This window comes from Callospermophilus lateralis, chromosome 19, assembly GCF_048772815.1.
Source record: "Callospermophilus lateralis isolate mCalLat2 chromosome 19, mCalLat2.hap1, whole genome shotgun sequence".
Taxonomy (NCBI): domain Eukaryota; kingdom Metazoa; phylum Chordata; class Mammalia; order Rodentia; family Sciuridae; genus Callospermophilus; species Callospermophilus lateralis.
Window position 1 is genome coordinate 22,881,510 of NC_135323.1, and position 27,414 is coordinate 22,908,923.

General features: G+C 45.0%; 1 protein-coding gene across 4 annotated transcripts in view; it reads left to right on the forward strand.

Moving 5' to 3' along the window:
* The window catches only part of Rabgef1 (RAB guanine nucleotide exchange factor 1), a 58,385-nt gene extending 31,259 nt beyond the window's left edge, over positions 1 to 27,126 (forward strand). The window contains exons 4-10 of one of the 4 annotated variants that reach the window (XM_077106130.1): positions 9,229 to 9,398; positions 15,664 to 15,745; positions 16,416 to 16,548; positions 17,555 to 17,646; positions 23,959 to 24,033; positions 24,428 to 24,684; positions 26,546 to 27,126. In XM_077106130.1, the coding sequence (XP_076962245.1) occupies positions 9,229 to 9,398; positions 15,664 to 15,745; positions 16,416 to 16,548; positions 17,555 to 17,646; positions 23,959 to 24,033; positions 24,428 to 24,684; positions 26,546 to 26,944 (1,208 nt within the window). In that variant the 3' untranslated portion in view covers positions 26,945 to 27,126. The remainder of the gene's footprint in view (positions 1 to 9,228; positions 9,399 to 15,663; positions 15,746 to 16,415; positions 16,549 to 17,554; positions 17,647 to 23,958; positions 24,034 to 24,427; positions 24,685 to 26,545) is intronic. The other 3 variants (XM_077106131.1, XM_077106132.1, XM_077106133.1) reach the window with 3 other exon arrangements.
* The last annotated feature ends 288 nt before the right edge of the window (positions 27,127 to 27,414 follow it).

Consider the following 27,414-nt stretch of genomic DNA (forward strand, 5'->3'; position numbering starts at 1 on the left):
GTGGCCCTCAAGGCACAGTCTACTCGTGGCTGGTCAATCCCCAGTATCTGGTACGTGAACTAAGCTTGTGCAGGAGTCAGATAGGCTGCCGTGTCAGGGTGCTTGCTGAGAAGTTTCAGATGCCCTTTTTTTTTTTTTTTTTTTTTTGAGCTCACATGAATGTAGTCCCTGAGCAGAATTCAGAAGGCCTGATCTAAAGACAATGCTGTAGGAGGAATATCTTTTCTTTTTAAAAAAATTGAAATATCAGTCTATCCACTGAGACCTTAGATTCTAAATGCTGTTTTTCAGTAGGGTGTGCCAGGGCTTCTTGGAGAAATGACTCACCTGGAGCTGGATCTGGGAAGAACTTTGGGAACCCGTCAAAAGTTAGCTTGAAAGCATGCTTACTGCCCACTGGCCAGACCTGGTATAGTTTGAGCATCAAAATAATTCAGGACAAGAAACAGAGCAAATTCAGTGAATAAGTTAATAACCTGCAAGTCTGTTCCACAAATAAAGTAGAAAAGTAGCTGCACAGGAAAGTCATCGGAAGCGCGGTCTAGGTGAATGTCCTCAGAGGTGCTGTCCGAGGGTGCGGGGGTTTGCTGAAGAGGAGTTTTGGAGCATGGTCTCAGATGAACTCCTCACCAGGTGTTCATTAATTCCAAATAGAGAAGCAGTGACTATGAAACTGGGGAGGATGGGCCTCATGTGCCTCCAGGTGGACACTCAAGACCAGCACAACCCTTACAAAATACACAAGCTATAAATCTGTAACCTGATCACAGCTGTGGAGAAGCAGCAGAGAGATGTCGAGGGCATTTGATGAAATAACTGGCCTGTCCTCTTAAAAAATGTCACATTATAAAAAACTGAAAAGAAGGGGCTGGAGTTGTGGCTCAGTGGTAAAGCGCTTGCCTCACTCTTGTGAGGTACTGGGTTCAATCCTCAGCACCACATAAAAATAAATAAATAAAAGTATTGTGTCCATCTTAAAAAAAAAACTGATAAGAAAGTTGGGGAACTTTTCCAAGGAACATCTTCAGGCATAAGCACCAAGTGCAACCTGTGTCTTTGAATTGGATCCTATGTCAGAGAGAAAAAAGCCCAAGACTTGTTTTCAGAACAGTCAACAAACCTGGAGCATGGATTTTAAATGAATGTGACTTTTCCCTGAATTTGATAATTATGCTGTAGTTATGTAGTTAATATTCTTAACTACAGTATAGTTATGACAGTAGTAAGTATACTGTAGTGAAGAATATTCTTGTTAGGAAATATGCTCCTAAGAGATAAAGATCATGTTTTATGGAAATCTAGTCTGAAAGGGTTTGGAAAAAATAGTGCACATAGGCATTGAGATTATTTCAGAATGAAACTTAAAAGGAACAGAGCTGCGACCTTCCTACAGGGAGGGAGGGAGTCACAGTGCCCTCTCAGGGTGGCTGCTCTCAGGACCAGGGCCTTGAGGCTGATGAAACCCAGGCAGCTCGTGAGTCCCAGCGCTGAATTTGGAACCAGTTTAATTCTTTATTGTTTTCAGTTCTGTCTTCAGTAACTCTGCTTGATTGCATTTTCCTTTTTTATTCTGAGTGTTATTTATCTTGTAAAACCACCTTTTATAACATATGACATAAAATGTCCACTTCTTCCTTGGCACCCAGGGGCTGGATTCCACACCCTCTTGGGTGTACCCCAACCTGCCTGTGTTCAAGGACCTTAGATAGAATGGCATGGTGTTTGCATGTAACCTAGGAATATCCTCCTGTATATGTACATCATCTCTAGCTTATTTATAAAACCTAACAGAATGTAAGTAACTTGAAAATGGTCGTTACTGTATTGTTTAAGGAATAACTACAAGAGAAAGAAGTCGGTGGGCATCTACTTCAGTCATCACTGCCCCCAACTGCTTTCTCTCTGAGGATTAAGGATCTGTGCCTCTGGAGGGACAGTTGTATTTGGAACATAAATCTTCATTGCCTAGGTAGGACTAATAGGTTTTTTGTTGTTTTTTTGTTTCTTTCTGACACCAAATATGTGGTATCTTTAATTCTCTGACATCAGTTGGTATCCGACAGTTTGATCCTGTTCTTTGAACTAACTACCCAGAATTAGCATGGACTCCACAGATTAAGGGTCAGTCTCACAAGACTGCCCCACTTTAGCACCAGTATCCACCTGGTGAGGGTTGTACCTGTATTTCTCACCTAACAGATAGGAGACAGAGAGTGGTCCCTACAGCCTTCTTCCTCAGATTTGATTGTTTGTTACAATGACTCACGAATCTTGGGAAAACACTTCTGTTTGCCAGTTTAGTATAAAGGATACAACTCAGAAACCACCAAAGGAAGATTTGCATAGGGCAAGGTCATGGCAGGGTCTCTATTCCAGGCGTACCATTTTCCTTGCACATTGGTGTGTTCACCAGCCTGGAATCTGCCTGAATTTTGTCATTTAAGGCACCTTTTCTTTTTTGAGATACTGGGGATTGAACCCAGGGCTTTGCACATGCTAGGCACTCTATCCCCAAATCTTAAAAAAAAAAAAAATTGTTTTTTAAGACCTGGTCTTGCTCGACTGGCCTTGAACTTGTGATCCTCCTGGCTCAGCTTCCTGAGTTTTGGGAATACAGGTGTGTGTCACTGCATCTTGCCTTGTTTATAAGGGTTTTTATAGACGTAGCTCGATTGGCTTGTTAATTGACCATTGGTGATTTAAAGTCTCTAGCTCCAAGGATTGGGAGGGATGTTACACTTGTACACCTTTAAGGGGACTGCAAATTAGCACAACTACTTTGGAAAGCTACTCGGGAGGTTCCTCAAAAAGCCAGGGGAGTGGATGGGGCTGGGGATATGGTTCAAGTAGTAGCATGCTCGCCTGGCATGCATGAGGCACTGGGTTCGAACCTCAGCACCACATAAAAATAAAATAAAGATATTGTGTCCACCTAAAGCTAAAAAAATAAATATTTTTTTTAAAAAAAGCCAGGAGTGGATCCACCATATGACCCAGCTGTTCCACCATTAAATCAGCATGCCCTATTGGTACAGTCACAGTATTTAGAGTAGCACAGTTCACGGTAGCCAAGCTATAGAACCAGCTCGATGTCCATCAACAGATGAATAGATAAAGAAAATGTATATATACCCAATGGAGTTTTACTCAGCCTAAAGTAAATGAAATCATGGCATTAGCTGGTAAATGGATGGAACTAGAGAACGTTGGCCTAAGTGAAACAAGAGATTCCTGAACGCCAAGGGCCGCATGTTTTCTCTCATATGTGGAAGCTGGAGAGAAAAAAGGGGATCTCGTGAAACAGGAGGGAGGACAGTGGGAGGGAGGAGGGAAGGAAAGGGGAAGAACAAGGGGTTGAAATCGACAGATTATGCTGTGTGCATGTATGAATACGTCACAGTGCATTCTGATTTTATATGTAACTACAGTGCACTAATTCTACAAAATCAATGGAAGCCCAATAAAGGATAGGGAGGAGTGGGGAGAGGAAGGACGGGAGGGAGAGGTTAAATAGTAGGGGTTGAAATGGAGCAGAGTGGGGTTGGGGATGTGGCTTAAGCGGTAGCGCGTTTGCCTGGCATGCGTGCGACCCGGGTTTGATCCTCAGCACCACATACAAACAAAGATGTTGTGTCCGCCGAGAACTAAAAAAAAAATATATTTAAAAAAAGAAATGGAGCAGAGTATGTTTTATGCATTTATGAATATGTTAGAATGAACCCCACTATTACGTGAACGACCGATAAGGCACTAATAAAAAAGTGAGATCTCTAGCCCTTTTCCCCTCATCCTGAAGCTGTTTAGGGGCCCACAAGAGTCCTTTCATTAGCATGAATTCATATGACTGAAAGGTGCTCACTGTGACTAACAAATGATAGTCCTGTCACTCATAAACTTTGTTATACTACAGACCTTTTTGTCCATGTCATATAACAATATTCAGAGCAACTATAATATTCTTCTGAGTTTTCCTCTTTCTGTACAAGATCCCAGAAATGTGTGGAGTTTAAAGCACATTTTTATTTATTATTTAACCAGGAATCGAGCCCAGGGGCACTTTACCACTGAACCAAATCCCCAGCCTTCTTTTTATTTTTCATCTTGAGACAGTGTTTTGCTAAATTGTTTATTAGGGCCTCACTAAATTGCTGAGTCTGGCCTCAAACCTGTGATTCTCCTGAGCTGCTGGGATTACAGGCATGTACCATCATGCCCAGCCTAAGTACATTTTTTTTTTTTAAGATTTTAGTTGTTAATGGATATAATTTCTGTGTGGAATTTAGCTCAGGTGGTAGAGTGCTTGCCTCACATGCACAAGGCCCTGGGTTTGATCCCCAGCACCACAAAACAACAAAACCATATAAGATATCTTTTCACTAGACTAGAAGTGCTGTTGACCAACTTTACTACTGGTTATGCTCTTTTTTAACAGTGACATTCCAGGCTGTCTACATTCTTTCAAAACTATTCTTGAAATAAACTTTTAAGTGAGGGTTTTGCTTTTACAGGGTTACTTTGTATAGAAAAGATTTAGGTACTCCGTTGATACTCTTTGCTTGGTTTTATTTTTATTTTGTTTTTGAGACAACATTTCTCTTCTTGCCCAGTCTAGCCCCAAGCTCCTGGGCTCAATAATCCTCCTGCCTCAGCCTCCTGAGTAGACGGGCTAGAGGTGCCCATTGCCACACCTGGTGTGTTGGTTGACTTAAGTAGGAATAAACACACATTGTAGTAATTAGTGAGTAATGAGTGAGTTGCCAGCATGGTGGCCATACCTGTGATTCTAGTGGCTTGGGAGGCTGGAGGCATGAGGATCACAGGTTCAAAACCAGCCTCAGCAATTTAGCCAAATCCTGTCTCAAAAATAACAAGGGCTGGGATGTAACTCAGTGAATAGTGTTCCTGGGTTCAATCCCAAGTACCAAAACAAAAAACCAAGAAACTTTATGTGATATGGCCATGTAGAACTCAGGCTTGGGGATAGAGCAAGTCTGGATTCAAACCCCCGCTCTTCCCCCACTGACTCACTCACTGCTTTGGGTACTGCTTTGGGTTCTTGGGTACGTAGGTGATCTGATCTCTCTGGTCTCAGTGCATTGGGGTATAATGAAGGAAGTGAAGACAGTGCCTGCCTAACCCCGAGGATAGTAGTTGGGAGTAGGGATCCTGAGAGGGCTTCTCTCTGGGCTGGGTGGTGGCTGGGCATAGTTCTCACTGTGACTCACCCGCTGGCTGTCCTGCTGGGGAAGGCTTTGAAACTGGTGTTTACAGTGGGACCTGGAGTGCTTCCTAAACCTGGTCGACTGGGTATACTTGAAATGCAAGCTTCCTTTCTTCATTCACAGCACACAATGGTTTTAAGTTGAGGGGCCAGTGTTGCCACTTGGGCCCTGGCTGTGACGTGGGCGAAGTTGTTCTTTTGCGTCTAACCTTCTTCTTCCCTTCTTTGATCTCACACACCAAATACCCTTGGTTGATCAAAACTACCTCACCTGTTCCCTGCCGTGACCTGTGCCTCTAACCAGATTTCTATTCTGTTAGTAAGATTGACTTTTAGGATAGAGAAACAGCTACAGGGGCTGGGGATGTGGCTCAAGCAGTAACGCGCTTGCCTGGCATGCGTGCGGCCCGGGTTCGATCCTCAGCACCACATACAAACAAAGATGTTGTATCCGCCAAAAACTAAAAAATAAATGTTGAAAGTTCTCTCACTCTCTCTTTAAAAAAAAAATGACTTAAAAAAAAAAAAGAGAAACAGCCACATGACAATTTTAGTAATTTATAAAGAGTTAACAGAATTAATCTTTATTTACTTTTTTTTTTTGGTGCCAGTGATCACCAGGACCTTCCTCTACCCTGAACCCCTGCATTTACATTTTAAAAGAGGTGTTTTTTTGTTTGTATGTTTTGTTTTTTAACAAACAAATGCCTTCTTTTGGGAAGGCATTTCCCAGAGGGGAGTATGCACAAGTAAGACAGTGAAGCCGGTGGTTGGGTCTGTGCACCTTGCCTGGCTTTGGAGTTAGTGCAGAGCTGAGTTCCGCTCCAGCCCCTGCCATGTAAGCAGCAGCAGCAGCAGCAACAGCAGCAACAGCAGCATGGTTCAGTCCCTGCACACCGGGAGCCTCAGCTGCTCACTTGTGGACACCACTGGGAACCCCCAATGGATGAGAAGTGCTGGTGCTCAGCACACAGTAGCCTTCACCCTGGGTAAGCCATTTTCAGGGCAGGTAGAGGGCTCTGTGGCTGGCACTGTAGTCAGATTCAAGTGCTCAGTTCCCCATGGTTTTCTTGCTCTTATTCCTGCTCCGTCGCTTAGGCAGAATGTTGGGATCACCAGTCTTAATTTGTATTTGCTTGCCTCCCCTTCACTTTGCCAGGTTTTGCTTTGGATTTTGAAGCTATGTTATTCAGTGCATACATACATTTAGGGTTGCTGCATGGTGAAGAATTAACCCCTTTCTCACCACGAAACGCCTCTTTATTCTTAGTGTTGTGGTCCAGGTTCTGAGATTGATTTTTGTCTGATATTGATAAAGTCACTTAAGCTGGTTTGATCATTTGGATGTTTTGTCTTTTTTCCCTTCTTCAATTTCAAACATATGGGTATCTTTAAAATGACAGCATACAGTGGAATTTTATTTTTCTTCTGCTTTTTTTCCATGTGGGGGATTGAGCCAAGGGGCACTTAACCACTGAGCCATACCCTCAGCTCTTTCTATGTTGTTATTTTAAGACAGCCAAAGTTTAAGCTTAAGAATGTTTTACAGTAAGATCTTACAATAATTTTAATTAGCATATTTATTACCCTGAGTGAAATTGCACATCTTGCCTGTGTTAAGATCCACCTAGCTGGGCATAGTGGCTCACACTTTCAAGCCTAGCTGTTCAGGAGGCTAAGGCAAGAGGATTGCAAGGTCAAGGCCAGCCTGGGCAATTTAGTGAGACCCTGTCTCAAAAAAAAAAAAAAAAAAAAAATCCATCTGTGATTCCTTTCTGTGCACAACTGTCTTGGAATTCTTTCTCTTGTTGGACTACTGGATTTATTTATCTTTGTATCTTTCTAGAAGTCTTTCAGGAGAGTAGCCTTAGTCTGTAATGTTGCTTGCAAATATTTTTTTCAGTTTTCTCTGACTTTTGACTTACAGTGTTCTTTGCCATACATACACTGGGTTTTTTGGTGGAGGGCAGGGGCCGGGGATTGAACTTGGGGGCACTAAACCACTGAGCCACATCCCCAGCCTTTTTTGTATTTTAGTTTAGAGACTGGGTCTGCCTGAGTTTCTTAGGGCCTTGCTAAGTTGCTGAGGCTGGCATGAACTCATGATCCTCCTGCTTCAACCTCCTAAGCCACTGGGATTACAGGCATGTGCCACCATGCCCAACTCTTATGCTGGTTTTTGTGTGCTTCTTTGCTTACTGGGGATCGAATCCAGGGGTGCTCTATCATGGAGTTACATCCCCAGCACCTCCCTCCCCTTTATTTTTCAAGCTTGGGACACAGTTTCTCAAGCCCTGGCTGGCCTCAAATTTGCAATTCTACTGCCTCCTGTATAGCTAGGAGTATAGGGTGCACCACCATACCCATCTCTTTTTTCCTGAATAATGTAATTGAATTCTTTTCTTTTAGAATTTCTGAATTTTGAGTCATATGAAACACTTGATAATCTAAATATAAACAAATATTTGACTTGGGGGAAGAACTAACTATAAAATACAGTGCTGTTGTGCTACCTACTCATAGTTCAGTGGGTGGGGGGAATACTTTTGCTTTAGTTTCAACATCACTGAAGTCAGTAAATACTACTTAGCTTAATAACCAATGATGTAATAGTAAGTGGTGGACTCTTTAGTTTGCCATAATTAGTAGTATATTTTTTTGGATAATTGTCTTGTCTCATCAGAATAAACCAGTCACCCTAATAGGAATTGTGCTTTCATTCTCTTAAAATTTTATTACAACCACATCATTAAAATGTACCAAGAGTTTAAGTATTAAAGTTCAAAAAACAAGGTGAGAAGTTACTCTAAGAAATGTGTGTATGTAAGAGGCTGGTTTACCTTTCTTTTGTTGTTTTGGTACTGGGGATTGAATCCAGGGGCATTTTACCACTGAGCCACATCCGCAGTCCTTTTTTATTTTGACACAGGTCTCACTATGTTGATTAGGGCCTTGCTAAGTTGCTTAGGCTGGCCTTGCACTTGTGATCCTCCGGCCTCTACCTCCCAAGCTGCTGGGATTACAGGCGTGCACCACCACACCTGGCTTACTGACCTTTGTTTTTGTGTATGAATGGAGATTGTGGGAGTATGAGAGACTTGCATTCCTTGCAGATTTTGACTTGAAAGTGCTGCTCAAGCTTAGGTAGTTCAGGTAAGCTAGACCAGGTGTAGCTCACACCTTCTAAAAGCATTTGCTTTCTGTTCTGCAACTTGTTTCTGTTCTGTGGAGTCCCATTCTCCTTTCAGTGTAGTGTGCATCCGGTTATCAGACAGTGTGCTCGATTTCCTCACCTCTTTGATTGTGTGCTCCGTCGTGTTCTTCATGCTGCTTTGAGTGCCTTGTTTCACTTTGATCAGTGAGACTTGAAAACTGAATGATAGGTAAAATAGTTTTGTTTCCACATAAAGAAGTCAGCCTTTGCCTTTTTTCCAAGTACAGTGGGATTTGAAAAGCTGTTTTCCATGTCATCTTATATTTCTGTGCTTCTACTATTGGTTACTTTCCTTGTTGACTAGGCAGTCTTTTTTTTTTTTTTAATTTTAATATTTATTTATTTAGTTAGTTTTCGGCAGACACAACATCTTTGTACGTGGTGCTGAGGATCGAACCCGGGCCGCACACATGCCAAGCGAGCGCGCTACTGCTTGAGCCACATCCCCAGCCCAGACTAGACAGTCTTTGAGAAAGCTGTTTAAGATAGTGGCACATTTTCAGTGTTGATGGATAAATACATAGATCAGTTCATGCTGTATTTTGGTCAAGAAAATCCTATAGAGCAATTTTTTAGTATCTTTTAGATCATGTCACTTTGTTTACTTTTACTTCCTGTTCATAAAATAGTTTTCTGCTTACTTTAAGGAAAGTTGTCAAATATTTAAACATAAAATGATTTAAATTTGAGTTTAACTTTGATAAAACATAATCTAAATAATCTTAAAGTTAGATACTTAATGATTCCATGCATAGATCTTCTGTGTGATGAAATTTACTGTTTATTTTCCTAGCAGAAATTCAGGAAGCAAAAGCTCCCAGTCCTTCCATAAACCGGCAGACCAGCATTGAAACAGACCGAGTGTCTAAGGAGTTCATCGAGTTTCTCAAGACCTTCCACAAGACTGGACAAGAGATCTATAAACAGACCAAGATGTTCTTGGAAGGAATGCATTACAAAAGGGTAGGTTGAGAGTACTCACTGCTGTCAGAGGCTTAGTTTCAGGAAAAGCCATTGAGATAATATTAGAGTATAATCTTGTGATTTTACCCTGGGAAAATCAAGACCAATTGTTGACCTAAAAAAAGCCTCAAAACCAAGTTAAAACCTGGCTCTGGGCAAGTACTTTTCCACTGCAGCTCAATGAAGTTTAGATCATCTTTGTAGGGAAATTCTGACTTTGAAGCCACTTGAATTATGTGCTTGAGTAATAGCCCTGGTAGCTTGTTACCTCGTAGGGAGGATAAACTGCAAGCAGCCAGATACCTTCACTCAGTCTCTAATAATGACTAGACTGGTAGGTCTAGGCAGTGACATTGTTTGTTTTGTCTTCTGTATTTGTGTTTTTAGTTTTTCTCCTCTTGTTCAGGTAGGGAAAGATAGAATTTAAACACTGAAGGGGACTTCAGCACTGTCTAGTCTCAATCCCTGTGTTTCATAGATGAGAGAGCTGAGAGCCATAGAGGAGGGAGGGACCTGTTCAAGACTACAGAGCTAAATTTTTACCAGAGTAGGAACTGGAGCTGTGACTTCCACACCTGTCTCTTGAGCCCCTGATTTCTAAACCATAATTTCAATTGCAGAATTCATAAGACTACCCATGAAGGAATTCATTTTGTAAAAAGGGGTTAATTCTACTTTTAACATTCTTTAACCTTGTCAAAATTAACTCTAAATATCTCTTCTGTGACATGAAGAGGTCTTAAGAGAAAGGAAAAAGGGAATTTTAAAAACAGCAGAATGTTGAACTGCTTCACGGTTTTTAAACATCACTAGACCAATAAACAGTAGACTTCTCCCAGCTGGGGATTGAACTCAGGCCTCATGCATGCCAGGCTTTACCACTGAGCCACATCCTCAGCCATTTTTATTTATTTTGAGACAGGGTCTTACTAAGTTTCCCAGAGTGGCTTTGAACTTTCTGAATTTGTGATCCTTCTGCCTCAGTCTCCCTAATAACTGGGATTACAGGTGTATCCAGCTTGTCAAAATATTTTTTAAATGTCAAATTCAGTTTGTAAAGGAAAAACCTTTCTTTCTTGCTCTTTAGGAATATAATGACATTGTAAGTAAGCAGTCCTCTTTTCCTTTTTAGGTATTTTGAGCAAATAATTACATTTGGAGTTCAGGCATGGAGGCAAGCCATTGTTTTGTTTGTTTGTTTGTTTGTTTAATGTTAGAAGCAATGATAGGCTTCCTTAATGAAGAACTCAGAGTTCATTTGACATACAGCTCTCCTTTTCTAGCAGAATTAAAAACTGAAATTTTATTCTTTATTCTTTAGCCCATGGTCTATGACACATATAGCATACATACTGTTTCATACTATATTTAAGAAAGCTACTCAATTGGGTTTGTTTTACTTTTGCTCAGAAGTGTGCTTTTGTGACTTTTTATTCAGTGTACTAAAATCAACAGGTGTAGGTACCACCATGCATAGCTCTTTTCAGGGCATTATTAATTGTTATCAGAGACCTGGGTATGGTCTCAGTTTCCTCCTGTTTTAAGAGTTGCTATGCAGCCCAGTCTTCATTTCTGCACTGTGTCTCATGGTTATGTGGGCAAAGCCTATGCAGGCATCTTAGGAATCTTCGGCATGTGACACAAGGCCTGGCACACACCCGGTAGTGAGCAGATGTGGTGGTGGTGGTGTTTGGTACTGGGGATCAAACCTGGGGCATTTCACCATTGAGCCACATCTGCAACCCCCTCCCCCCCCCCCCCCCGCTTTTTTTTTTTTGAGACAGGGTTTCCCTAAGTTGCTTAGGACCTCACTAAGTTGCTGAGGCTGGGTTCTTCTTGCCCCAGCCTCCTGAGACACTGGAATCACAAGTGAGCGCCCATACCCAGCAGAATAGGTTTGTTTGTTTGTGGGTTGGTTTGTTTGTTTTTTTTTTTTTTTTTTTTTTTTTGGAGCTGAGGATTAAACTCGAGTACTCAACCACTGAGCTGCATCCCCAGCCCTATTTTGTATTTTATTTAGAATCGGGGTCTCACTGAGTTACTTAGCGCCTCACTTTATTTAGCTGAGGCTAGCTTTGAACTCCTGATCCTCCTCCCTCACTCTCCCAAACCACTGGGATTACAGGCCTGCGCCACCATGCCCAGCCGTTTATTTATTTGTTTGTTTATTTGAATTTGGTGCCGAGGATCAAACCCAGTGCCTCACATGTGCCAAGCAAGTGCTTTACCACTGAGCCACAACCCCAGCCCAAAGTATTTTCTTGATTAAAAAAAGTTTATTATAACCTCTACAGATGACATATATGAGTTTATTTATAGCCAGGTACTACCTAGCTGCTAAAAATGATTAACCTAGCTCTTCTCTGGGAATGTGAGAATGGGAACATACCTGAACAGTTCTGGCCAGTAATTGAACGTGAATAAAACAGAACAAAAACAATTTGTACTCTCTCATTTCTCTGGATGTAGAAATACTTAAAATAATGAACCTGGTGTGACTGCCTTTTTCAGGAGGACTACATACATGGTATACTTGAAATGAGTATGCTTAATTTTTAAATTTTATTTAAAAGGATTATACCTCTGGTGTGCTTATTTTCCTGAAAAATCATTGAAGGCAGCAGAAATAAGCAATTAAAAAATATGAGGCTGAGGATATACAGATATATAGAGTGGCTACCTAGTTATGTAAGAGGTGGGTTCAATCCCTAGCTCTGGGGGAGGAAAAAAAATTAAAACCTAAGTAGATTAACAGCAGTACAAAAGAGATTTAATGAAGGCAGGAGATGTAATTTAGTGGTAGAGCACTTACCTAGCATGCATGAGGCCATGGGTTCAATCCCCAGCACCATAAAGGAAAGAAAAGAAAAAAGTTAACCCGAACAATAGGAGATCTAAATTCTAATAATGGGAGTCTCACATGAAATACATAGAAAACTTGATTAAGGAAATAGTCAGTTGCATGTTTTCAAAACTGAAGGTGAAAAAAAAAAAGTTAAACAGTACCTTTCAGTATTAATATTGAAAGAGATATGCCCATTTCTGTTTTAAACTATAAAGAAAAATGTTTTTACGAAAAATAATTGATTTTGTACTTAGTCATTATAGAAAGGTAATTCCAGGTAATAGTTAGCAAATACTTGAGGAAAAGGGTTTATTTTTATATTGCTGGACTATTTTTTGTGGAAAAACCTTTTGGAATTTTGTAGAGATTAAAAGACTTTATGAGCACAAACCTGTCCCGTAGGTCTTGTGACAAGTACTGTGAAGGTGCAATCACCTTACTTGCAGCCTGACTACTGAGCCAGCCATGGTTTCATGGATTCTGGCGGAAGACATGAGTCTCCTGGGTCAGAGATAAAAGGCCAGTTTATTATTGATAGCAATAGCCAAATTATCAGCATTTGCACTACTTCCTTCAGTATCAAGTCCTACGGGCAATGCAAAGATGACAGGTAATGCTGGTAGTCACAGTTGCATTAGAGAAGAGGAACCTTGAACTTAGATCCTGAATCTTTCACATGGACAGTGAGTCAGCCAGATCTTTGTTCTAAAAGGAATCATTGTTTTTATTGTATTGGGACAGTAAACAATCTATCCTTTCCTCTTTCTCTGCCTCCTAGTACTCTATATAAATACCCTTGAAAAGAGTGCAATGCCAAGGCCCTCGTTGCCTCTGTTGTATGGAAGAGATGAGGGTTATTTCCCAGTGTTTTCACAGTATTACAAAGGGGGATGATAATAACAGATCACATTTACTCCTTCAGAGTAAATACTGGCCTGAGGTATAATGGTGAACAAAGCCCTCTTGGCCATGAGTTTTAGTTGGGGGGTTGGGGGTGGGAATAAGCAACAATCAGATCTATTAGAAAAAAGTGTTTTGAATTATAACATAAAATTTTAGTGACTGTGCAAAACCGGGGATGGTGATTCATTATCACCAGTACAACAGGACACTTAGGTCTTGAAAAGGTCAAAGTGTTTCCAGTTAACTGAGTCGAATAATAATCCTATGAATGACTACAGTTTGTTCATAGTTAAGCTGGGCATGGTGGCAAGCACCTGCATTCCCAGCTGCTCAGGGGGCTGAGGCAGGGGAATCTGCCCAGGAGTTCACAGCCAGCTTGGGCAACATAGTGAGACCCTGTCTCAGAAAAAAGTGAGAGAGTTACATGTCCTTCTTGTTTATGGTGATAATAGAATAGCAGAATGCTGGCCTTTTATCTTCCCCTTTAGACAGAAGGCTCTGGGAGCATTTTATTAACCTTTTTATAACATTGTTGGGCAGTTTTACTATTTATGTATTAAGTTTCTTTCTAAGTGGATAGAAATATGATTTTCAGAAAATTTTAGGGGGAAATAATCTTTGGGAAAACAGAATGATAGAAGTATAAAATTTTTGTGAAGAGGAGGGAAGAAAAATTCATGGAAAGGAGGCTTCTAAAATCTAGCAGCCTTTGAGATGTATTCTAAAATGAAAGTTGTCACAACCAGATGAGATTTTGGTAAAAATCAATGATACCAGAAGCAGTGTGAGTTCTTCAGGAGTAAATTGTACGACAAGTGGAGAGAAGGGGAGATAGAGCCCCGTCTTGCTACCAGCTGCTGAAAGACCCAGCTTATGTATAGACTGTTCTAGATGCGAGTTTCCTGTGGAGGCTAAGCGGGAACATCTCAGAGGAAAGGATTGAGGCTTATCACAGCTGTGGAGAGAAACTGAGCTGAGCTGCTGGCGCTGTTTCAGTGGCCAGGGGAGGTGAGTGGGAGTAACTTGTAAAGTGGAGCTCGAGGAGAGTGGGGGCGCTCAGTGCTGCGTTGTGTGTGAACCCACCAAAGCGGGAGGCCAGGATTTCCTGCTGAGGATTGATTCTAAGCCAGCCAGGGCTCCTCTGTGGATGACCAATGTAGCCAGCATGGGACTGCAGGCAGAGTGACCCCAAAGTGCCATGGGGCTTACTGACTTGGAAGGCTGGGCTTTCTAGGGGAACTGAGGGGACTGGTGAGAGTGAGGCCAGTCTGCACAGAGAACAGTGTAGTAGTGTAGAGAAGTTGAAAGCCAGGAACAGGGCCTCGAGCAGCAGGGCAGTCAGGAGGCAGCGGCGTAGCTTGGGCCGAGGGCACACCATGGACACAGAGAGAGTCGGTGTCCAGATCCTGAGCCGGGACCACCAGTTCAATGCTAGTATCTGAAATAAATTGAAAAGTGGGAAAGAGCAAAAGTTGGGGAATAGCTGAGTGCAGATGGGCAGTGAGGAAGGCCCTTTTCACATCAGCTTAAAGTTGACATTGACATTGGAGAAGGTGAGCAGTAAACACACACAGTATACCTGTATAATCACTAAAAGCAAATAAAATCACAGAGCCCCACGTTATAGGAGTGTGGTGAAGTCAGTGACTGCACTCGGCTAATGGCAGTGCACATTGGGTTTCTGAGGATTGGATCCAGCAGTAGATACTTGGAGCTATCAAGGTGATTTAATTCCACTTTTGGAATAGTTACAAAAAATAATAGTCTCAAAAAAATTGTACATAGGCCAGGCTCAATGGTGCACAGCTGTAATCCCAGCACCTTGGGAGGCTGAGGCAGGAGGATCGGGAGTTCAAAGTCAGCCTCAGCAAAAGCAAGGCACTAAGCATAGACTCTGGCTCTAAATAAATAGAAATATTTATAAACAAAATACAAAATAGGACTGGGGATGTGACTCAGTGGTCGAGAGTTCCCCTGAGTTCAATCCCTGGTCCCTGTCCACCTCAGCAAAAAAGAAAAATTGTTCATAGCTACTATACATAACAGTAAAAAAAGGGAAGCAGGGGACTGGGGTTGTAGCTCAGTGGTAGAACAATCACCTAGCATGTGTGAAGCACTGGGTTCAATTCTCAGTACCACATTTTAATAAAAACAAAATAAAGTTCCAACAACAACAAAATATTTTAAAAAGGGGAGGTGGAAGCAGGCCAAATGCACAGTGATAGAGCATGGTTAAACAAATTGGCTATGCCATCAAAGATGATTAAATAGATTAGATGGATGAAAATGTACATAAGTTATGTTAAGAATATGTATATAGATTGAAAAATTAAAAGGTCATGACATCATAAAATATGAATGGGTATGTTATTGTTCCTTGCAGAATGAATATAATTTGTAAGTACTTTTCAGATGAGCACCAGTGCAAGGAGTTGGTTTGGAAACCTCTCATGGTTGAGAGCTCTGCTTGGGTGCTTTGTCCAGCTGCCAAGCAGCCTTTTCCTCCTTCTGTTTCAGGATCTGAGCATTGAGGAGCAGTCAGAGTGTACTCAGGATTTTTACCAGAATGTAGCAGAAAGAATGCAGACCCGTGGAAAAGGTAACTGTGCTAGCCAGCCATTGAGGGTTGCTGGTGTTGGCCCAGGCTGCCCCCCACCTCCTGACAGTGCCCTCCTCCTCTGCCAGCCTGGCTGGTTGGCCACAGCCTCCAGTGAACCACTGCATGATGTCATGGCCACTGGCTCATGCTTGGCAGTGCCTTCCAAGACAACCAGAGCAGTGGAGCATTGTCTGAACAGGTGTTGCCATCTCTGTTGTAGGTGAAGGGGAAGTGGATTGAAGCCCTTTTGTCCATTGGAAAGCTTTTCTAAATGAATCCCCATTTTAGAGTCACCATTTTGGTGAGTCATTGTTCATGACGATGATGTCCTTAAGGGAGTTCGGGCATCCAAAAAAAAACATGAGAATCATGGACTTGGGATTTTAAAGATTCTTCTGAAATTTGACCTGCTTTGCTGTTGTAACTTAGGATGTACTCAACACACACGCCTATCCTAGAACCTGCCCCACATGTACCTCGGGCATCTCAGTGGTGTTATAGTAACCCTCTGAGAGATGAAAGGAAGCTGGCCAGTGTCCCTGGGTCTTGGGAATTCAAGTGCTTGGCTGATGACCGTGCTGAGGTTATGTAGCAGATAGTGTGAAGACGTTCTCTTAATTTAAAATGTCTGCCCTTCTCTTGAGATTTTTGTATCCACCGTGTGTTTCAGTGCCTCCAGAAAGAGTTGAGAAGATAATGGATCAGATTGAAAAGTACATCATGACGCGCCTCTATAAACACGTGTTCTGCCCAGAAACCACAGACGATGAGAAGAAGGACCTCGCCATTCAGAAGAGGATCAGGTATTCATCTTGCTTTCTTCTGTTTGGAAGAACCTGTTGTCCGAAAGTAAGGCACCTGCGCTTCAGCCCTCAGGAGACTGGGAAAGCCACACTGCCTGCCTGTGCCTGAGCACAGGACGGCTGTGGCCCCAGAGGAAGGACCTGGGGTAGTCTTGCTCGTATGTCAGACTCCAGCAGTTTCAGATTTGTGTTTGAAATTGATTCACATCACCAAGATTTCCAGGGAACAGGACTGGTTTTTGTGTTTCTGTGCATTCTTATCTGGCAGGGGCCGTGAATACCCCCTCAGGGTAGCGGTGTCACCTTCCTTCGCACCTCTGTGCCCACTGTTCAGCCGTTCCTGCAGTCACTCCTTTCCCAATCTCAGGACCAGTGGAGTGAGCCACAGTGCTCTGCAGTCCACTGGCGGTGGCACGCTTGGGGACAGGCCTCCTAGGTGTGGGAATGGTTCCAGGGCTGGGCCCTATTGTGTGTGGAGGAGAGTGCCCTGGGAATCCCAAACAAGGGCCACACAAGGGACTGGTAGCTCTTTACCCAGGGGTAAGCAGTCGGTGCTGGACCAGGGGAAGGTGGAGTCCATGGTGGGAGCCAGACGTAGCGAGTGGCTGCTAGACTGAGGTGCAGGCGAGCATTAGCTACACAAGTAGAGAGATCCACAGCAGTCTTGGTAGGGACTTGGGGAATGTAAAGGACATTGAGTATGCAGAGCAGCAGTTGTTCTCAGATCTACATGTAGAGTGCTTTCCAGTCTCAGTAGTAAACACTCCTTTCACCCAGTGTAATGGTCTCTTGTTCTTCCTGTGACAAGCATGGAGGAGACACCTCGTTTTAGCATTCTCTTTACTCGGTTAGGTCAGTTGAGCTCCTGATGCATGCAGAGGTGTTGCTCTTGGGCCCAGGATGGCCTGATTGCTCAGCGATGCCCCTTTCCTGTAGCTGAAGGGAGGGCAAGACAAAAGACCACCTCTTATTCTTGGAACTCTCTTGACTGTCTCTCTCTTTGTAGAGCCCTGCACTGGGTTACACCTCAGATGCTTTGTGTCCCTGTCAATGAAGAAATTCCAGAAGTGTCTGACATGGTGGTGAAAGCAATCACAGGTCAGTGAAACAGGCTGTTGGTGGGTGCTCCCCGGTGGCTTGACATTGCTGTCAGTCCAGTTTTCAGTGAGCAAAAGTCAGGAAAGTGTTTGCAAGAGTGTTTTCTGAATTTGATGCATTCAGAATAGCTGATAAACTCCTTTTCCCCTTCATTTTTAGAGATCAGAGTCTTATTGTTTGAGCATTGAACTAGGGGCAAATAGAGCTAAAATGAATTTCTTAAGACTGAGTTGCATTTGTGTATTCAAAATAATTTTGAATGCAAGCAGGGAATTGGTGAGGCACAGTAATCCACGAGCTGGAGAACATTAAGAAGGTGCCTCTGGTTGGTCATTAACCCGAGGGAGAGGTATGCTTGGAATGATTCCCTGGTTTGATCAGGAAGTAAACAAAGTGCCCCAGATGGATGTGGCCCTATCATTCTGTGCAGGTACAGGCATCTGATGCCGGGTCTGTCCATTATTCAGAGGAGTGACCACTCCTGCTAGGAGGTGGTGCAGGATGGCACAAGTTCAGCACAGTCGTTAAGAGGCCTTGGCCAGCCTCCCCTCCACCAGGGAGGGAGTTGGAAGTCTCCTCCCCTGGCTGCTGCTGCTGCTGCTGCTGCTGCTGCTGCTGCTGCTGAAGTCCTGTTGGGGAGCAGAGGGGGTCCCTAGGTGCTACAGTGCTAGAGGCAGGCCACCAGCAGGCTGCTTCAGCAGAGCCACCGGGAGAGATGGTGGTTTCATGAGGGCTGTGAAGAGGGGGTTCCCACATACTAGGTTCCCACGGGAACCTGCTTGTCTCGGTGCCTCTGTGCATGGGTCTCTCCAGATGTTCTCTGCCTCCTCAGGCTCTGTGCCCTTCAGCTCCTATAGTTAGGTCGGCTACTCTCATTTTCGTGCAGGTTCTGAGGACTAAGTGTAGCTGGTCTAGCTAAATACTGTTGTCTTCATTGTGCCAGGCTTTCTCACTAGGCTTTCACAGGTCCCAGTACTGAAAGCTCGGTCCTTGTCCCCGATGCCCATCAACAAGGTCAAGGTTTTGAAAGGGATAAATTCCATTGTTCTGCCAGCAAAGGAGAAAGATACTGGACTCAGGTCTCAGAGACTGCCATTCTAGCTGTGGGGACAGATACTGTCAGAGGATGTGGCCAATATTCACTTCATCCTTAAGAGGGCTGTTGTCCCACCTCCAGGTCTGCAGTCTCTTTGTTCAAATGGGCAGTAACTTGAAAGGCTGAGAGCTCAGCTGGGCATAGGAGGAGTGCTATTCCCTGGTGTTGTGGAGGGAGGGGGAAGGGGAGTGGGGGGGAGTGGACCTCTGCTATAGCGCAGTCACCCAGCCCTACCCTCTGCTCAGGGACCCCGTAGGAGATCAGAGGTGGGCTTGGACTTGGTGTTTGGTTTTTCCAGAGACTGAAAACTGCAGGGCAGACCTTGTGAAACCAAAAATCGCAAGTGGAAAAGAGTATTGCAGGATGTCCAGAGTTGAACAGCCTTTGTAAGGCCACACTTTCTCAAGGCAGCTGAGATAGGGTTCAAGAGATCTTTTGATAGTAGGAATTCAAAAACAAACCTTCAAAAAGCCTTCTTGGTCTTTCTCTCCCATCTTGGTCCCCATGTCTTGTCACTTTCTAATCTAAAATTGTCTGTCTGAGTACAAGAGTCATCAGAGTGGGTACTAGCTGTAAACAGTAAAATTAGGAGTATTGGCTGGATTTCCCCAGGTCACCCCATGTGCTCCGAGTTGGCCCTGTGAGTCTTGTTTGTTAACACACTAGTTGATGTCTGTCTCTAGAGGAAGGTAGATGGGGAAGGGTCCTCCTGGTCCCAGCCTTGGCACTGGGACTCCTGGAACGGGCTTCTCTGCTTTGGGAGGCCTACTGTGATGAAAGACTTTGAGACCCTTCAGAGGACAGTATGCTAGAAGAGCTGGTCATAGGGCTGGAAGCAGCTCACATGTGCAGATGTGCAGCTAAGTCAAGCATGCAGAAACAGCCTCGGGAGGATGGGCCCCGAAGCTGCAGGGAGAGATGGCCAGTCTACCCCTGTGTTTTTTCTCTGATAGCTAGAGGAAAGAAAGTTTAAAACCACTAATGTGAAAAACCAGAAACCAAAAATCTTTTGAAATCTTAATTCTACAAATTTGATCTTAAAACTCCTTGAGAAATGCTCCAACAATAATTTTATCTTTTAATCAAATTCAAGGAGAAAAATCTTATTCATTGAAAAACTTTTCCCAAGGGAACCACTGGATCTTGAAGCCTGGCCACGGCTGACCAGGTCTGAACCACCCATTTCCCATGCAGTGGTCCTGAGACCCAACTTGGCAGCTGTGGTGTCCTGGGCCGTGGACTCACACCTAAGTAGGGAATGTCCACGGGGGCCTTGGCTGGTGCCCAGGGTTCATGTGAGGCTTCCGGTGTAAGGAGTCAGGGGCAGTGAATGCAGCCATCCAGGGGATGATGGGGCAGGTAGGAGATGCAGCCAGTCCCTCCGCACGATGTGGTTCGTACACTCCTGGGCAGAGGACCCATTTTCAGGGCAGAGAGGTAACAGCTATAAGGTCTGCTGCAGAGCTGCAGAAATGGGGAGAATCATCCAGGCCCATCAAACACTCTTCAGGAGTCCCTTTTCTTTCTCTCACTCTTCTCCCTCCCTCGCTCCCTCGCTCCCACCCAGTCTTCCTTACCTCCTGCAGTGGGGTCTCGCTGGGTGCCCAGGATGGTCTGGAACTCTGGGCTCAAGTGAACATTCTGCCTCAATCTCCCGAGTAGCTGGACTACAGGCGTACCACCTTTCCCAGCTTCAGGATTTCTTAAAAGAAGAATGTGTCCCCCGAGGGAGGAGAGGGAGGATCCCATCATCAGCTTCTCTTAGCTCCAAGAGTTTGGGTACAAGGAGATGTCAATGCCTTTGGTCAGTGTCTAAAGTCCCTGTTCTCATTAAGTGGCTACTCTTACGACCTCTGCCTGACCTGGAGCCATCTGCCTAGAACACTAGTTCTCAGCTGGGCACCTCTGCCTGACCTGGAGCTGTCTGCCTAGAGCACTGGTTCTCAGCTGGGTACCACTGCCCCCAGGGAACATTTGGCATCATCTGAGAGAGAAAAAAAGTCATTTTTTTCCTGGTGCTGTGGATCAAGCCCAGGGCCTCAAGCATGCTAAGCAGGCACTCTACCCCGTCCCCATCTGGAGACTATTTGAATGCCTACCACATCTACAGAGGAGCTGGTGGCTCTGGAGGGTGAGGTCAAAGGTGCACATCCTCGGGACAGTCAGTCCCCTACAGCTAGGTAGGTGCTGGAGTGAGAAAACATGACTCAGAGATCTGACCTGTGCTGCTGTCAGAACTCCACGAAAGATCAGCCTGGACGTTGGGGTGGGCTAAGGTAGGAATACTCAGCCCTACTGGTTGCCGGTAAAAGCCCTGGACAGAGACCTAGTGCAGTCATCCGACAGCTTGAGTGTCAGTCACAGTAAGCAGTAAGGGCGGGAAATCATGACTCGAGTAAAACAAAGGCAGCTGTGAGTTTCTTGCTTTTCAATTTTTCCTCCCATTTCATCCAGTGAAGGGCTGTGTGAATGAGGGGACTGCATGCTGGAGTTGGGTTCCAGAAGGACTCAATTGGGGGCGGAGGAGCCAAGGATGACAAAGGGCAGAGGAGCAGCACCTGGGAATCCTCCTTGTCCCATCCGCCTCCTGCTTCCCTCCCCTCCCCTCCCTTCCCCTCCTCTCCCCTCCTCTCCCCTCTCCTCCCCTCCCCTCCTCTTCCCTCCCCTCCCTCTGCCTGCCAGTTCTGCCCAACAGTGGCAGCCAGACACACTTCACTTGTTACTCACTTTGGAAAGGAAAGACTAATGAGCAAGAGGTTGAAAGTTTGATAAAAGTTAAGACTGGGACGGAGCTCAGGGGAAGGGTGTGCAAGGCCCTGGGTTTGATCCCTTTGAAAAGGTTTAAAATAGAGTCTCAAAATCAACAGTAAAAGGTAGAAGGCTAAATAAGATAAATGAAAAAGTAATGATGGAGCTGGGCACAGGGTGCTCCCTGCAGTTTCAGCAGCTCTGGAGGCTGAGCAGGGGTTGCAGGTTTGAGGCCAGCCTGTACGATTAGTAGGACCCTATCTCAAAAAATTTTAGGAGAAAAAAGTAGTAAAACTGGTAATAAAGAAAAAAGGAGGTGCAGCGACTTACTCCAAAGTAGGGGTGGGGGGAGATTGGGACGTAGCAGTGATAATTATAAGCCAGAATTGAAAGATTAAGGGAGCCTGACCACACACGTGCGTTATGTAATTCACACACCCCAAAATTTGAGTGTGGCGAGTAAACACATTAGGCAGTTAAAACAAGGCCCCTGCGCTGTCTGGCACATCTGACCCCACACCTTGTCTTCCCAGCTGGGGTCCTAGGAGGCCCCCAGAGAGCAGGGCCCAGCGCACACCGCCGTCTGCCATGGCAAGTATGCGTGGTCAGGTTGAGCTACCTCCCGCCTTTCCTTCCCCGAGGCCCAGCTGAATCAGATGTGTGCACATTGACACACATTCTCTCCTTGTGTTATTTGGGCCATATTGACCGTTGTACTTAGTCCATCCTTCAGCCAGGCACATGGCCCATGCCTGTGACTTGGGGAGGCTGAGGCAGGAGGATCACAAGTTTGAGGCCAGCTTTGGTAACTTAGCAAGACCCTGTCTTTATTTTAAGACCCTGTCTTAAAATAAAGAGGGCTGGGGATGTGGCTCAGTGGTAGAGCACCCACCCCTGGGTTCAATCCCTGGTAACAAAAAAATGTAAAGATAAAGAAAAAAAAATCCTTCATAATCTCTTCTCCTGTATGTGTGTGAGAGTCAGACCGACACTGAGGATCAAACCCAGGGGCTCTCTTCCACTGAGCCACATCCCCACCCTTTGGTTTTCTGATTTGTTTTTTTATTAGACCATTACAGTTACGCAGAATATTTGGGCTCCTTTTGACAACATGTACATGCACGGAATTTGGTTTCAATCCCTCTCCCCTCCCTTTTCTTCCTCTCTTCTCTCCCCCTATTTTTGATCTTCCTTTCACACCTTCATTTACCCATTTTTTTATTGGTACTTCACATGTACATAAAAGTGGTATTTCCTTTGGAGCTTTTATGTGTGTATATAACACGATTCTGTTAGATTCTGTTAGAGACAGGGTCTCACTACGTTGCTCAGGTTTTTAATAGGTTGCCAAGGCTGGCCTGAACCTTGGGACCCTCCTGCCTCCTGAGTCCCTGGATAGCAGGCGTGAGCCGCCCTGCCCAGCTGTCCTGCTCTTGTGCACTTCTAAGAGCCCATTAGTGTGGGGCATGTGGCTCACCCCAGTGATCATTGAAATTCAGGAGGCTGAGGCGGGAGGATTGCAAGTTCAAGGCCAGCCTAAGCAACTTAGGGAGATGCTTGTCCCAAAACAAAAAAAAATAAAATAAAAGAATCAGGGGATATGGCTCAGTGGGGTCAGTCCCTAGAACTGCAAAAAGAACCCCCTCGTTGGATTTGGTGGTAGTCACAGGCAGTTTTCTGAGAGAAATGAAGAATTATTTTGAGGTAAATTTATACCCCTGCTTCATCCCTTCTGCCCGCAAGTGGGTTGTCAGTGTCCTGCAGCTTCTGTGGACACCTTAGCTGATGGAGATCCCAGCCACGGGGACTGGCTTCTGTGGGCCTGAGCGGGCTGCATTCTGAGAGCCACATGAGGGGCTTGGTGTAGTAGCCATGTTGCTTTCTTTCTTTCTTTCTTTCTTTATTTATTTATTTTGAAGATGGACACAATATCTTTGTTTTATTTATTTATTTATTTTTATATGTGGTGCTGAGGATGGAACCCAGTGGCTCACGAAGCATGTGAGGCGAGCACTCAGCCACTGAGCCCCAGCTCCAGCCCCATGCCACGTTGCTTTTTACTTTATTTTTAACATGTTAACTGTACACATTAGTGGGGTTTGACGTATGGCCACACATGCAATGATCCCATCAGGGTCATTTCCTAAGTGCTTGTGAGCTGTGGCTGCCCCTCTGCTGTGGAACCCCTGGGTGGAGTCCCCACTGTCCAGCTGTGTTGTCCCTGTGACCAGCTTCCTTCTTCCCCCTAGGAGTCCTACTGTGCTTTCAGGTCAGCTTTAGCACAAAGTGGGCACCTTGAGACCTTGAGACGGAGTCTGAGACGCACAGAGAAACAGGCAGTGGGGAGACTTCTTTAAACCATCTTCCTCCCAGTCTCCCACTGTGACTAGAAGCCAGCAGTAGACGAGGGCACGTTGTGTAGCTTCTCTCTCTTTTTTATTTGTTTATGTAGCATATGTGTATTTTAGTTGTAGGTGGACACAGTGCCTTTATTTATCTTTATGTGGTGCTGAGGATGGAACCCAGTGCCTCTCCTGTGCCAGGCAAGCGCTCCGCCCTGAGCCCCAGCCCCAAGCCCCAGCCCCAGCCCCCGTATGCAGTCTCTCGGACCTCTGTCCCTCGCCCTGTGTGCTCTGAGCTCCAGGCAAAGCCTGTGGAAGCACTTGTGCTGCCTGGTGGGGCGCCTGCTCTGTGGGCAAACCCCAGTCACATTCATGCGCTGAGGGTGCAACCCAGTGCCTTACATGTGCCAAGCAAGCACTTCACCACTGAGCCCCACCTGTTGCGCTCTTGGGCTCTGGGTTTTTCATGCTAGGTGACCACTGGGGTGGGAGTCAGTGAGAACACCTGTGTAACCTGACAGATAAGGACAGTTACCCTCTTGCTTCTTGGGCGTGACTGTTTTCCCACGCGTAGCACTATCTCTCTGCCCTGTAGACATCATTGAAATGGATTCAAAGCGTGTGCCTCGGGATAAGTTGGCCTGCATCACCAGGTGCAGCAAGCACATCTTCAACGCCATCAAGGTCACCAAGAGGGAGCCCGCTTCTGCAGATGACTTCTTGCCCACGCTCATCTATATCGTGCTGAAGGGCAACCCCCCACGCCTGCAGTCCAACATCCAGTACATCACCCGCTTCTGCAACCCCAGTCGGCTGATGACCGGGGAGGATGGCTACTATTTCACCAACCTGGTGAGGGATGCGCTCAGTGTTGTGCAGGAGACCAGGAAGGGGGTGCTCCAAGGCCGTGTGGGTCGCTCACAAGGGAAGAGTAGGCATGGCTAGGGTGCTCACTTTGTGCCACAGAGCCCTTGTGACCCAGAGTGTGTGACTCTACTACAAACAGAGGGCACAGCCCCACCTCTATAGGCATCACCAAGGTCCTGGGTGGACTGGGAGTCACTGCACTGAGCTGTTTCCACCCTGAGAGAGTCCAGTCTTCAACAGTAATCTTTTTATTTATTTATTTATTTATTTATTTATTGAAGGAAAGAGGAGAAAGGAAAGAGACTTTGTGTGTGTGTGTGAGTGTTTGTAGTGCTGAGGATTGAACCCAGGGCCTTGTGCATCCAAGGCAGGCAGGCCACCAATTGAGCTGAATCCCCAGCCCTGTATCCCTTTTTTTTTTTTTTTTTTTTTGGTACCATGAATTGAATTCAGGGTCACACCACCACTGAACCACATGCCCAGCCCTATTTTTAGAGTCAGTGTCTCACTGAGTTGTTTAAAAACACTTGAAACAGTAGAATGAAATTCACCAAATTATACTGTGTACATACATGAATTCTACCCTTATGTGTATCTATAAAGTACTAATTTTAAACAAAAACTATAAATAAACAGAAGGAAAACCAGTAGAGAGGAGGAACAGGGAGGGAAAGGGGAAGCACCAGGGACTGAGTGGAGCGAATTCTGTCCCATGCGGGTGTGACTGTGTCGGGTGATCCTGCTCCTGTGTGTGCCTGTAGTGCACCAAAGAAGCCCCAGGAAGCCATGGGGGTCACTCGGCCTGCTCTGCTTCCCCCGGCACCCTGATGCCGCCTTTGTCTGGAGTTGGTTTTGTCCCTTGGCTCCTACCACCCACTTCCCCTTGTCCCTGTGTGGCCTTGGTGTTTCCCCCTTGAGTTCCTCCCTGGCGTCTGTCCTCCACTGTCCCCTGTGCTGTCTTGCCTGGTCGCAGAGCTCTGCCCGTCTTGGGCTCACACGATTTGCTGAGAGCTGAGACTCTTTCTCTTCAGTGGCCTTTTCTTTCCCGCCCTGTGTCCATTCACACTCCAGGAGTGTCAGGATCTCCTTGGGTTCCCTCCCCGGGCAGTAGGGGAGTGGCCACACAGAAGTCAGTTGTGAGGGCGGCACATGCTCCTTAGAGGGGTGACTTGCTCTACTTGCTCTGAGCAGTAGTGTAGGAGTTTCTCAGAAGATGTTCTGAAAGTCATCTGTTTCTCTCTGTTTTGTCGTACATACTTTTCTTGTGAAAATAGCTTTTTCCCTACTTCTTTTTATTGGCGCATTATAATTGTATTGAAAATAGCTTTTTAAAAAATATGCATCTAGTATATGTCCCTTGTAGAAAATTTTAGTCAGTATGAGAAAGCAGCAGGCTTCTCCTAACTGGGCCTTCTGTGCTGGCCACGGCTGCCCAGTTGCTCCCCGCTGCAGAGCCAGGAATGTTAGAGCGCCAGCAACTCCCCCAGGGTCACACACCACTGCTGTTCAGGGACAGAGGTGACAGCTGACCACTGATGTTAATACCTCTCCAAGGATCAGAGGTCTATGTGCATCAGGACTTCCAGGATCCACAGGCACCAGCTGCCCCTGCCTGACCAGAGCTCTGCAGGGAGTGGCTGGAGTGGCTGCACACAGGCCTGGACCTCCTGAGAGAATGAAGGAAATATAGTTGGTGGTTTTTGAAGCTGATGTACATGGAGGTTCACTCTTCTGTGTGTTTACTTTTGCTTCCATTTTAACTTCTCTGTGACAAGGTTTTAAAAATCTGTTTGAATACTTACAGCTTGTCTAATCTGACTGTAATACCGTCCTTCTCTTCCTGCAGTGCTGTGCTGTGGCTTTCATTGAGAAATTAGATGCCCAGTCTTTGAATCTGAGTCAGGAGGATTTTGATCGCTACATGTCCGGCCAGACCTCTCCCAGGAAGCAAGAGCCCGAGGGCTGGTCTCCTGATGCCTGCTTAGGTGTGAAGCAGATGTATAAGAACTTGGATCTCCTGTCTCAGTTGAATGAAAGACAGGAAAGAATCATGAATGAAGCCAAGAAACTTGAGAAAGACTTAATAGATTGGACAGATGGAATTGCAAAAGAAGTTCAAGACATTGTGGAGAAATATCCACTGGAAATTAAGCCCCAAAGTCAACCATTAGCAGCTATTGACTCTGAAAATGTTGAAAATGACAAACTCCCCCCACCATTGCAGCCTCAGGTTTATGCCGGATGAGGACCTGACGTGGGAGTGTTGCTCTAGGCCTGCAGCCTGCGAGCGGGGTCTGGAGTTCAATTCCATTGCTTATAGATGCCAGAGCATTTTTAAGGTACAGTTCGTGGGGGTGGTTTGTTTGTTTTGTTTTGTTTTTCTGGGTAAGAGAAGCTTAGTTAATAATAAAGTACTATTTATTTGAATTATTAAAACAGATTCATTTAAGGCTTGTGTGGAAACTTTGCCTACACCTTCTTTTCCTCCATGATTTTCTGTGGGCCTCCTCCTCAGTTCGCTGTGGTCTGGTTTTGGGGAATAACTGCCTTCTAAAGGGTAAAACAAGCAAATGCTGTCAAGTTGTGTTTAAGAGAGTCCTCTGTTACCACTGTCCCATGGTTTGAAGGAGTTTGTAATTGTAAAGGCAGAAGAAATGTTGATAAGTAAATATGTAAAATTGTAAATATGTATAAAAAAAAAAGAATGGGTGTCTG